The 13,302-nt window shown below is 33.9% G+C and overlaps 1 protein-coding gene across 3 annotated transcripts; it reads right to left on the bottom strand.

Moving 5' to 3' along the window:
• Window positions 1-572: 572 nt before the first annotated feature.
• On the bottom strand, window positions 573-11,571 carry LOC133674171 (sodium/pyruvate cotransporter BASS2, chloroplastic). 3 transcript variants are annotated; one of them, XM_062095179.1, is made up of 13 exons: window positions 11,328-11,571; window positions 11,036-11,156; window positions 10,289-10,415; window positions 10,111-10,152; window positions 9,914-10,027; window positions 9,748-9,810; window positions 4,410-4,537; window positions 3,559-3,640; window positions 3,163-3,214; window positions 2,929-3,026; window positions 2,657-2,815; window positions 1,011-1,100; window positions 573-838 (listed from the first exon to the last, which is right to left on the bottom strand). In XM_062095179.1, the coding sequence occupies exons 1-13, from the start codon at window positions 11,434-11,436 to the stop codon at window positions 761-763; spliced, it is 1,263 nt and encodes a 420-aa protein (XP_061951163.1). In that variant the 5' UTR covers window positions 11,437-11,571; the 3' UTR covers window positions 573-760. The 3 variants fall into 3 exon arrangements, with proteins under 3 accessions (XP_061951163.1, XP_061951165.1, XP_061951164.1); XM_062095181.1 differs by having other exon boundaries at window positions 11,036-11,231; window positions 11,328-11,566; XM_062095180.1 differs by lacking the exon at window positions 11,036-11,156 and having other exon boundaries at window positions 11,328-11,568.
• Window positions 11,572-13,302: the final 1,731 nt, after the last annotated feature.

Raw genomic sequence — 13,302 nt, 5'->3', positions numbered from 1 at the left:
TAGTATATTAGATATGGATGAATAGTAAATTCCCCACATCCTTTATCTTATTACTTAATATATTTTTATGTGCGTAGCAAAATGTAAATATTAGAATTTAGATTTCATCAACTCAATCCATGAGTTAGCGAGTTAACAAATTATTTATGTTTACAAGCATAGTTTTTAAACCTGATCCAATTCAAGACTTGAGTTTCAGGTTTTGACCGAGTTGCTCAAGTTAAATTTTTTTTAAAAAAATCAAAACATCATTTTAGTAAAAAAATAAAAATCAATAGGTTATGATCAGGTCTTGCCAGGTCAACCCGCTGGGTTTTTTTCAACCCAACCCGGTTTCAACCTAAAATAACTGGATCTTTAATTAACCTACAAGGCTAGATGTGTAGAAGCGAATGATTAAACTCAATAAAGGGTGACCTTTTCGTGAGTGCTGGGCTACTAGACAGCTTAGCTGGTAATCTTGTACGGGTCAAACAAGTGGCATGAAATCGAATATCACTTAGATATGAGAGAATGAATTCTCGGAAAGGAATAGCTTAACCTAATTTACTATGATGAGAAGAACAGGAAAATAAAGGGAAGAAAGCAGGGTAATATTTTTTTTATTTTTTTAAATTTATTTTTAACACAACACATTAAAACAATCCAAAAACAAATAAATCAATAAAAAATTTCAAATTTTTTTTAAAACATATTACAACATCAGCTCCAAAACGATGCCAGAGGGCAATCTATCAGTACCCGACAGGCCCTTTACCTCTCATTCCTTGAAGTCATCTTTGTCATCAACAGGAATTGGCCTGTTCCTCCAAAATACTGCCAAAGCACTCCCACCAAGCTACAAGGCAGATTGCGGCAAGAAATGAGACAAGCGAAACAACAGTAACGACAATGGCTCAATTCCAAGCTAGTTGCATCGAAGTTAAAGGTTTTCTTTTCCAACAAATGAATTGCAGTGAAAAATAAAGCTGGGAATCCAGAACTCCGAGATGTTCAAGTAAAAGTCTTACCGCCATGCAAACAACACTAACAGCTGAGGGTACAGCCACCAGGGGGTTCGTGAAATGTTTCTGGGCAAGCAAAAAGCCAAGCGCGGAGCTCTGCACATGCATGGGAAAAAATTGATTACAAATTGAAAAAACTAAATCAGCTAGCAAGCCAATACAGACCTAGAGATATTAGAAGCTCCCTGTTATGTTATGACAATGAACATGTCTATAGTTTAAACTGGCATGGTATCCACACGTTGCTTGGTGTTCACATGTCTTAATTAGATAATAACAAATCATACATTTCTTCATTTTCTTTTTAACTAGACTAATGTGTGTTTTTATTCCATTATTTCTATCATAATTAAGATATTTGCATATATTAATAAAACAATGAAATGATTATCATTAATCATTGATATTAATCCAAACACTTCTATCAGAGAAGATATTCAAAATACATTTGTAATACAAAAAAAAAAAAATTCAATGAATCTTGTGTTATGCCTACATGTCACTCATCAAAAACAAAACTAATCAAACAATTAAAGTATGAATCTTCGACAACCTGATTTATCAATCATCAATCATGCCATGACATAAACATGTTGAATATTCATTCAAACATAATAAATAAACAGCAAGTGATATGAAGACAAATTAATCTCTTAAAAATTACAAAACTACATTTTTGTTCATTTTAAATTTAAACACTTTTCCTTTTCAAGTTCCTTCGATTTAAAATTTCTATGCGTTAGCAGTTATTTAACTTCAATGTGGCCTCACCATTAAATTGCATAGGAAGCTGATAGCAAGCCCTTTTCAAATAATCTGTTTTGTTTTGGTTTTGGTTTTTAAGAATTTTATAGGAAATCATATTTTGTACAGATTCTGTAAAATTTTGCAAGAAAAATGAGAAAGAAGGTACATAAAAGAGAGAAAGCAAATTTGGAAAAAGGAGGACTTCCCTCAACTTCAGTTATCTATTCAAGGAGTCTAATTGGAATCTATTGAAAACCATATAGGTCACAGGGAAATAATTTAAACAATAAGTATCAAAGTGAAACAGTGCTAAATCTATGATGACTAAGATGCGGTTGCCCATCTCTTTACTAGTTACTCATTGACGTTGGCAGCTACTTCACCATTGGAAAATGAGATGGGCCCCTTTTGTGATAATAAAAGCCACATCCAGCATAAGTTCTCTTAGAAACAACAGTGGTGATTTTTTATGTATTTTCTCTTGTTTGGTTGGTGTTATGGACTCCAGAGAGGTAGAGGCAGAGCTCTGTGAAATCCTAAAAGCTTTATAGGTTAGTTCTAGTGGGTCTATGTGTGCAAACTTGAACCTCATACTGAATTCGACTCTTCAAATGCTATTGCTAAGATTCAGAGTGGTGCTTTTGGCACTTGGAAATATAGGTCCATCTTGATTTCAATCACGATCCTAAGCAGAGCTTTTAGAGCTGTCAGTTTTCTACACTCGAGACCATCTAGCAAAGTAAGGAGTTGAAAGTAGCACAGAGCTTGTAGCCTATATTTAATTTTCAATTGTTTTGATTACTTTTTAGCTCAAGCTTTAAATTGTAAGCATCACATGCAGTCAAATACTGTGATAATGGCTATCATGAAGACAACACAAGGATACTCATATTTTTCATATTTACCTGCATCCCGCATTCTATGGATATGGTACGAGAGGTGGATTCACCAAATGACATTCTTGACAACCAGTAACCAAGAGCAAATGCAGCGACATGTAGGAGAGCCACTGGCATTATCAGTTGTCCTCCTTGGGTTTTCAAGACATCTGATACTTGACCAATCTAAGAAATAGTAAAATATTATCATTTGATTTATTTAATAAAAGCAAAAATTGCCACAATCTTGGTAGATTTAACAGAATGCCAAAGATTCAGTAAATAATTTGGGAACTTACGGGGCTTGCACATAGTAGGGTTGTGAGAATAACCCCAACCAAAGGTGTAAACGTGACTATTTTTGAAGTGAATGTTGGGAAGAATTCATTTGAAAGAACTGTCACATGAATAAGGACTTTGGGTTACTTCATTATGTCTATATGCAAATCCTTCTGTCGCAAGCCACTAGAGAAATGTCAAACTTTAGTCCAGCCAACTCCAATTCATAAAAAGTTTTAAAACCTTCAAGTTACCTCCAACAATAGTTGGCACCAAAACAACCTGAAAAGTGCTGATAGCCAGGCCCTGAAAAATTGCAGAAAATGAAGGTTATCATTGTAAGTTGATAGGCCAAACATGAAAGTTCCTTATGTGGTTAATGCCAAAACATTTTTCAAACCTTCCTAGTAACTCATTGGATAGCCTAAGTTATTTTTTAGCTGGTTCTACCCAATTATTTCTCACATTTATGTTCATGTAAATCTGTTGATTGAATATTTCACCACATTTTGTCAATGCATGTGAAACTATGATCCTTAAGAATATAAGCACTCAATGCATGCTCATGGATCTACAATCCCTATGGATATATCATTTGCACAAGCTTACGGAACATCAAGGCAGGCAATTTTCAAGACTGTCAAACTTACTACTGCATCAACTGGAACAAGCTGGCCAGCAAGAAGCTTAGTAAGGAGAGGTGTCATGATAATGGCTCCAATAGTTGAACATCTGAGAAATTCCACCGAAAATTAGGAAGCAAGAGTAACAATGGAATTCAACTTTTAACGAGTATTCTAAGTTCAGCCTTTAAGTTATTATATGTCATTATAAGCTGCAGTCACTCATTTTAAAAGGGCAAATGGAAATTATGTCACCCACGTACCTGTTAAATCATGCAAAGAGGTATAAATTATGGTCAAAGAATATAGTAATATCTGTGTTGTGGGTGATGTGCAAAATGAGCAATCCATAAAGTGTCCATTGAAGCATAAAATTGCAAGGAGAGAGAATTCTTCTTCAACCTTGGCATTTGTCATCTAAAAGAACACTCAGAAGATAATTTTGTTATTTGCTTGCTTGAGTATGATTTCAAAGGAATCAATATATAGAAGCAGGACCAGTGAATAAGTGACAGACAGTCATCTATCACTTAGACCCAAATTCTCTCTCTCGTGATAATAGAACTCAACCTATTACAGTCTTGATTATAGTTACCACGATGAAAATAATTTGAGAAGCCTCAATAAGAACATTTGCCATTATTGTGAAATGTGCCATAAATTTGATTCTTTGTCAAATCTAACTACAATGGAATATTCTAACAGAAGAAATGAAAGTGAACTACTAACACGAGCCTTAACCCATATGTCGAGAATACAAACTTTGACATAAAATAACAAATAGCGCACAGCATGTAAGACAAATCATAATTGATTGAAAACAATGCCAGAGTTGTTCAACCCAACATAACTGCAGGGATGAAACAAATTGCTCTTACGTTGTCATAAGAACTGATAGTGCAACATTCCCCTTCGATATATAGGTTGCAACATTGGATGCCTGACCTCCAGGGCAACAAGAGACCAAAATAAGACCAGTTGCAAGAGGTGCTGACAATTTCAAAGTCTGAAATACACATAGATAGTTGTCAACAATTATAATTTAAAAAATGCATAATAATGTCAGCTAATTGTTTCGTTGTAATACAATTCAAAAGGCTGTATATGGCAGTTTCACATAAGCATCCTGAACAAAAGACAATAATACTGACAATAGAAGTTATCATCAACCTTTTTTTAATAAAAAATGGTCTGAATGCCTCTCAATGAAGGATCTCTTCTTTTTAAATAGAGAGGTATCAGCATAATTACTTCCTAAAACCACTCCTAGACCATAATTACAATTGCCTATTAATCAATCTCCCTAGATCAAGCTCCCTAAATCAAATTAATTGCATAACAATCAATCAAAGTATTACAACTAACATCCCCCTCAAATTGATGAAGCATCACTTTTTTAACCATGAATTGATGTCGATGACGAAATAGAGCCATGGTAAACACATCAATTAGAACTAAATGGAAATGTAAAGAAGAGTAATCACATGCCGGTCAAGTGTTTCATGAATAAAATAACATTCTACTTTAATGTGCTTGATTCACTCCTGAAAGACCGGATTAGTAGCAAATTAAATAGCATTAGTGTTATCAGCATGAAAAGAAATAGTAGTAAGTTGAGGAATACACAGTTCATCTAACAGACCTCGAAGCCAAACAATCTCAGAGCAAGCAGATGACATGGCACGATATTCAGACTTGATTGAGGATTTAGAAACTCGATCATGCTTCTTACTCTTCCAAGAAATAAGAGCATCACCAAGAAACATGAACCAACCAGTAACTAAACGACGAGTATCAGGATAACCAGCCCAATCCGCATCACTGAAAACAATCAATTGTAAAGAAGCCCCGTTAGGAAAGAGTAACCCGTGACCAAAAGTACCCTTGAAATATGTCATACAATGGCCAAGTGAGAATGGCGGGGAGCCTGTATAAACTAACTTGTTGTATTGCTAAAGAAATATTTGGCCGAGTGATTGTCAAATAACTTAAACTCCCTACCAGCAACCGATACAACATGGGATCAATTAATAACTTGTCATCATCTTATTATAGCTTCAAGTTGATCTCAATTGGTGCAAGGACCGAATTACCAGACTAAAGACCTGCTAAGATAAGAAGCTCTTGAGTATACTTGTGCTGGTACAAAAGTGTGATAGTCGTACAACGATGAACCTCGAGACCAAGAAAATACTAAGATCTTTCATATGAAATGAAGTGTTAAGTTGCGCCTGTAGTTGTTCAATCAACTGAAAATCAGACACTATAATAACAATATCATTCACATATATAAAAAGTACAACATTCCTAGTAGCAATCATTCGGAGAAAGAAAGTCAAACTGACTCTAAATAAAATAAAAATCAATAAGTGTAGAACAAAACTTGTCAAACCAGGCACGTGGTGCCTACTTCAATCCATATATAGACCGTTTGTTTTAAACAACAAATCTCAGAAGAGGAGTGAGCAATATGCCAGGAAAAGGAATCATATATTTCTTGTTTGAGGTCACAGCGTGAAGAGTAGTCATCTTGGCCACCAGTGCAAACATCTCCTCATAATCAAGCCCATACTCTTGTTAATTTCTAAGAGCTAGCAGACAGACTTTAAATCTTGCAATAGAACCATCAAGTTGTAGCTTTATGATATAAAGTATAAACCCATTTGCAACAATGAAGTTTAACACCATTAGGACAAGGAACTATATCCCAAATGCGATTATCTTGAAGAGATTGAAACTCTTTTTGCATACTTGTTTCCAACATGCTTGAATGGAAGCTTAAGAGTAAGACTTAGGTATAGTAGCAATATTAAGAGTTGCCGGTTGCAATCAAACAAGAATTTAATCTATAGTTAATCAGAAAATCATATAGGTATGCAATTTGGGGTTTAATTGAAGAAAATTAGAAAAACTGGATGAAATTGATCATAATTGGAAGAATTGAAAGACTAGTGATCAAAATGGAAAAGATGACAAAGTTTGGAAGTACAATTCATTCAATTGGGGCCTGAACGAGGAGAAAAAATTGGAATTAAAGGCAAAAATGGTTAAATTTGCAAGTCAAGACTGAATGAAAGAGATGGAAAAGCTTGAAATTCCAATTGATTCAATTAGGTGTGTAATTGAAGAGAAAAATTGAGACTTTAAGTTAATTTGACCAAAAATAAAAGAATTAAAGGACTTAATTGAATAAAAATTGAGATTTAGGATCAATTTAGCCAAATTGCACAATTGAAATCCAAAGACTGAAAGTATAAAAGGCGCTAATATTGAAGGACTCTTGAATGTCATCAAGAGTTTGATTGAAAAGAATCTTTGAAAATTAGTTGAAGTTGGCCAAGAATAGCGAAATCAAAACTTCATGGATCAAATTGAAAATCAAGAAAGAAAAAAAGCAAGTGAAACGGTGAGTTTCACTAAAAAGGTTGTATAAGCCAAAAACGATGTCATTTCCTTTAAAGCCAAAACCCTAATTCAATGAAAAGGTTGCATGACACGTCGTTTAACACCCTTATTCTCCAAATGGAAAAACAACCAGCTTGAGGGTGGATCTTTGGCATCTTCTTTCTTCTTTAGTTTGTTCTCAATGGAGACAAAGGGCATGCTTCTCTTCCTGTTTTGATGCAAGAAAGTATCCTCATCTTTGTTTCAGTTCATCCTTTGCTCTAGAGAGTCTGCCAAGCCAACTCAAGGGCTCACGCAAAACTAGCATTACCATCAGACCTTGGCTGGATGTGTTTCAATGGCTGGGATGGATTGATGATGAATCAAGGGCCATGATGAAGTGTTCAAGAGCCTTCCCAGGCCCCTACAAAAAGCACCTCAACCCCAGCCTTTGGAGGGCAGCAACAGTAAAATAAAAATAAGAAAGAAGAAGGAAAGAAAAGAAAAATGAGGTAAAGGAAGCAAGGAGAGGAAGAAATAAAAGAAAGAAGAAAAGATACCATGGTTGTATCTTGGTGGTAGCAGCAAACCAAGGCTCAAGGTTTTTTGCAAAGAAAGATTCTCGAGGTTGCCCAGAAAGCTTGTGGAAGAAACAAAAGGAATGGAGGTACCATTATACAAGGATTTTGGAAGCAAAACCAATTAAACTTCGACAATGGCAGCCTTCCAAAGCAGAGATAGTAGCAGTAGAAATGTAGCGACTGTGGCAGTAACCACCCTTGGCTTCCATCGCATTTGTCACGGTGTGACAATAATCATCGATAAACATCACAAAATACTTATACTGAGCATGTGAAATAACAAGACTACTAGTTATATGATTACACATTGCATAGTCAACCAACAAAGAAGTAAATAGATTCTCTTTACCTTGTATGTCAAAGTCAGATAAGGTAGAAACAACCATCTATTGGACCATTTTGGGTTGGGTGTGAGAGTAGATGAAGAACTGCTTATAGATTGTTGATCTAGAGAATAAACCAAAGAGGCAGCTGCAAAATTAGACTAGATAGCATTATAAGGGACTAGAGCATGTTGGTTATGAGGTCGCAATCGACAATCTTTAATGATGTGCCCCTCCTTTTTGCAATAATTGAAAATTTCTTGTTGCAATGTTTTGCAACATGCCCAAACTCTTTGCAATGGTAGCATTAAGTATGTGACTTGAATCTTCCCTTACTTTGAACAGCATATGCCACATTAACATCTCATACGTCATGGTTTTTGAATTAAGGCCATGCTGAGTGACTAGGTGTTGTTATTCGCGTAATAATTCCTCCCAACAAATCTCCAAAGATGGAACAGGATTTCAGTTGATTAAACTAGCACGTGCAATCTCAAATTATGGTCTTGGATTCATTAGAAACTCATCTCTTTGACTCTCAAGATGAACAACTTAGTGTGCCTTTAAGGCCTCATTGGGAATGATAGAATGAATTATCCAAGTATATTCACTCCATAAGTTAAGAAATCTAGAATAGAATTTTTCAATAGAAAGATTACCTTGGCAATAGTTTGCTAATTTTTAACTCCAAATGAAACTTTCAGGCAACATTATTTTTAGAATAAATGCTCCGAAGATATGTCCACATTTCCATAGCAGCAATGAATGATCGAAGATTATTCACCATATATGATTTAATAAAACTCAGTAACCAAGAGATAATACAAGCATCATTGCTCTTCCAAGAATCAATCTCCTAGGGATCAATGAGAGCTTTAGATGACCATCTAAGTGGCCCAATATTTCTTTGCACTTCACAAACATCTTGAATTGAAACTTCCAAGTGGAATAGTTACTTTCATGATAAATCAAAAGAAAAGAACAAAACTAGTGGAAAAAATAGACCTTGATGTCAAAAGAATCTCTCTACACCTAGAAATTACCTATAACCCCAAACCAAGAAAAAATATCAAAAGAGAAACTCAAGAAAAATATTTCACAACTCAACCCAAAGAAATACTAAACCAAAGAATTAAGCACAAATTTTAGAATTTTGGTTCTGATATTGTGTCAAAATAATTTGAATGCCTCTCCTCTCTTTAAATAGTTAAGTATCAACATAATTACATCTTTCAATCACTCCTTGACCATAATTACAATTGCCTATCAATCAATTTTGTGGATCACGCTTTCTAAATCAAGTAATTACATATCAGTCAATCTTTTTAGATCAAGCTCTCTAAATCAAGTAATTGTATATTAATCAATCAAGATATTACAGCTAACATTTTCTTGTACCACTCCACCCTTTGATGAAAAGAACCCTCTGCCTAAAGCTAAAGCACGGTATATGTGAAAAGAACCCTCTACATAAAGTTGAAGCACAATATATGCGTGAGCTTGGCATGCCTTCCACAGAAAATGACTATGTAAGAACCTTGGATTTACTTCAAGAGAACAAAATTTAAGCAGTCAAAAAGAAAGTGCAAACTGTCATTCTATCTATCATGATCAGTAAATCTTGACTGGATAAGAAATGGAAAGAATATGAATAAACAATGACTTCACTGATCAAAGAATTCAGACAATATTGATCCATGTAACAATTTCTAACCACTTTAGAGTCCCCAAAAAGCATCTAGGTTAGAGGGCATATGTCCTTGATGAGTTATGTGGAGTATATCAATATTATAGTTATATGGTTGACTAAATATTACACTATTTTCAACAAACAATTACTTATGCCGAAGATAAAATTCAAGAACAAAGAGAAAAAACACCCAAAATCAAAGAAGATCTCAAAAGCTAAGAAAATGTTGAAGCAATACCGTTGCAATCACAAAGCCTAGCAGAGGTTTGATCAAGTACTGAGCAAGAAACCCTACACCAACCTGAAACAATTAAACATATAATTTAAGCATGAAACTGAAAAGAAATGGATCACCGTTAATTCTTCTTCCCTTTTTAAGATGATAAGAATGAGTTGTCTCTTACAGTCCAAGGATTTCTTAAACATCGTCTAAAATCTTCAAATGTCAGAGTCAGTCCCATTGAAAGCATGAGGAAGCCAAGGCCAAGGGTAAAGAGGTCTGTCTCCAACCATGTAACCTGCAGGAAGGCAGCAACATTCAGTTGGTTAAGTTACAATCAATCGTCTTCTTCAAAATAGCAGAAGAGGACTTCTCTGTTACCGCAGCTGGCTTGTAAATACCAAGGATGGTGCCCAATACGACCTGTTCACACAAATATAATTTTAGTATGAAAAAGCAGTGTTTAAGAGATGAGCATTTAGAACTGAAAAATCATGTTTTCTCTGTTATATCCAATTAAAAAAAAGGGGTCTTAAATTTATTGACATGTAACACACACCCACACAGGGAAAAGAGTAGTTAGAGTTTCGATTATCCTTTCATACTGGCTCATCCCACCATGTGTGCTGCTGTCAGGAACATCACCAGGTGCATTCGCAGCAGCCCTACACAAAACTTGGGGGTTCCTATATGAAGCAGCCAACATGTTATATCATATAATGAAAATATACAAGCAAACGTTCATGCCCTAAGAGTCATTTTATTTTCCATTATATTGAACCAAGTAGTCTGAAATAATTGCTTGACTCATTCATTTTCATCTGAAATTCAGGTCATCCAATTGGTAAGAAACAGAAGCAGATCAGCATTTCACACAATTATAGCAAGGGAAAATCATCAATGTACTTCAAATGAACAGTACTTTAAGTACTACTTTTATGAGGAAATTGGAGGTAGGGGCGCGCAGAGACAGCCAGGAGGTTTGCCAACAGCAAAGGTAAATCTTAAATGTACTTGAAATGAACAGTACATCAATAGAAAACGACAACAATATTGCGACAGCTTGGAGCTAGTTTTCAAATTACAATCACTTCCATTTAGAACAGATAACTATTCTTTTATCTACTTGTTTAGAATATTTAACAGCATGACACCTATATTTCTAGAAGTAACTGAGGGAACTGTTACAAGTATGACCCTCGTACATTAGTCATCAGCCACTAGTGCTTCTACTATAGGATCAAATTGTTGAATATATGAATCCACAATAACACCAAGTGATGAAGCACTCCGTTACAAAAGATACCTTGAAGAGTGAATGATTGAAGAAGGTGAAAGGGCTGTGAGAGCCACAGTTGGACTCCTCGGCTTGTTTTGAGTTGTCCAAATTCTTCCATCCCCGGGTACAGTAATGCCAGCTCTTGGATCTTATTATTCATATTTACAACAGATTTGTTGGTAAAAGCACATATACATGTTTGGAATTGGATAAACACAGCAAACTCATGTACCCAAAAACAAAGCAAACAATCCTTATTACCCAAAAACTTGTAGCTAATGAGGCAAAAAACAAAAGCAACGAATACAATGAAGCATACCCAGATGAGTATTCAGCCTCCTGGAAGGGAAACAAGAACTTGGCTTGTAGATAGCTTGACATGGCAGTAAGTTGCAATCTTGGAGAACCAATCTAGACACGGACGCCATTAGAGATGTTGGAGAGATGGGTTTTAAGGAGGTTTCTGGAATGAAGTGAGAGTGGTCGGGGTTATGTAGGATATGAAAATGTGGGAGTCGTGGAAACCAATGAACCACACAAACCAGACCCAAGTAGACTCCTCCCCTCGTGTTTGTTTTTGTCGGGTTATCAATTCGTTCCGGTGGGGTTATATTTTTCTTATTAAAACAATAAATTTTGATTTCATAACATTTCAATGTTCCATTTTTATAAATTAAATATAAAAAATATTTTAATTTATCAGGTACAATATTATTTGGAAAGAAACTTTCAAAAAAATTGTATTGACAGTGCAATTTCTCTAATTGAAAATAAAAAATATTTGAAGAAACTACAAGCTAACAGCCTAACATAGAGGGATGAAAATGAAATAAATGGTCAAAGCTCAAGAAGGGTATTTAAGGTAATTGATAAATCCTCCTAATTTTTTGTTTCCCTTTTTCTAAATATTCTGCCGGTTATTATCATAAGAAAAAAAAAAAAAAAAAGAGGAGGGAATTGCACGTCTAACCAGTTCGCTGCAAGATAGACGATTCAAATCCTTTGATTTGATATGATAAAATAGTAGATAAAAACAAGGAGGGAAGTTGTTGTCTAATTTTGAAAACATTATTTCAAGCATATAAAATTGACAATCACACGTATATAAATACATAATATATGACTAGTTATAATTTTTATTTAAAATATTTTTATAAAAAAATAAAATAATTTTCTAATTCATTCCTTGAATTTAATTTATTAGTAAAATGAAGTTAAGATTTGTATTTTGTAAGAACAAGAATTTATGCGTGAATTGTGAAGCGAGATTTGATAATTTAATACTTTGAAGAGTACTTTTAATTTATTTTTAAAATGTTGTTTAAGAAATCTTTTGAGACATTTTAGACTTTATTCGAAAGAGTTTTGTTCTTTTTAGATTTTAAGTATACGTGAAGGAGACTTGAGAGCTTGTCTTGAAAAAAAAATTGTATCTTTAAGAATTCTTTTTTTTTTCAAGGTTGAGACTCTCTATTTATAGAAGTTTATAGAGGTTCTCGAGTCCTTTTTTAATGTCACATGATATTATTTTATCAGTTGATATTTGTTTATATGATATTATATTTATGATCAAATAAATTAAATATCTCATCACATGTATCAGTCTTTCATTGACCAAGATATATATAAGGTCCATTTATTTTTCAAATCATTTATTTCAATTTTATTTTATCCTTTCATGTAAAATAAAATAAAAACGATAAAATAAAAACAACACATGGTGAAATTTGATTGATATAAATTTTTTTGTTTTTATCGTTGCCCCCTCGAGACAAGTTTGTTTATACTTAAAAATAAGTAGGCATGTCTTGAAAATACAGTTCAGAGGGTAAAATACTTTAAATATATTTTTTTGACTAAAATTTGATTTGATCATATTAAATTTTCACAATAAATACATATATTTTATTGTGAATATAAAATATAATATTCAAAATTAAAATTTATTAAATCAAATAATAGAATCAAAGTTAGGTGTACAATTGCAACAATTATAGATTTAAGAGACAAAAAAAATATTTTCTGAAGCATGAATAAAATCAATAATTTTGACTGGCCAAGAAGACTTTTTTTTTTCTTTCACGGGAGTGGTTACTGTGACAATTTATTTTTAAAATGTCGGTGTCGTTGGTCGATGAGTCATGACTGATAAAAAAATATTAATTATTTTATCTCTTGTCTTGGTTTGCGTGCCTTCATCCTTCATTAATTTAATTCTTTCCTGGATGAATTCTCTACTGTTTACCGAAATAGGAAAAAGAAAAACTTCCTCAATCAGGCAAGAGTCGTTTCCT

Source organism: Populus nigra, chromosome 15 (genome assembly GCF_951802175.1).
Source record: "Populus nigra chromosome 15, ddPopNigr1.1, whole genome shotgun sequence".
Lineage (NCBI taxonomy): Eukaryota > Viridiplantae > Streptophyta > Magnoliopsida > Malpighiales > Salicaceae > Populus > Populus nigra.
The sequence above is the reverse complement of the archived record's forward strand: the minus strand, read 5'-3'. Positions and strand labels throughout refer to the sequence as shown.

Bases quoted from the DNA above. Each gene is read 5' to 3' on its own strand.
- LOC133674171 (XM_062095179.1), bottom strand. From the start codon at position 11,436: ATGGCGTCCGTGTCTAGATTGGTTCTCCAAGATTGCAACTTACTGCCA. The intron at 9,811-9,913 runs GTAAGAGACAAC...TAATTGTTTCAG, and splicing joins GTTTAAGAAATCCTTGGACT to GTTGGTGTAGGGTTTCTTGC. The intron at 1,101-2,656 runs GTAAATATGAAA...ATGCATGTGCAG, and splicing joins CCATAGAATGCGGGATGCAG to AGCTCCGCGCTTGGCTTTTT.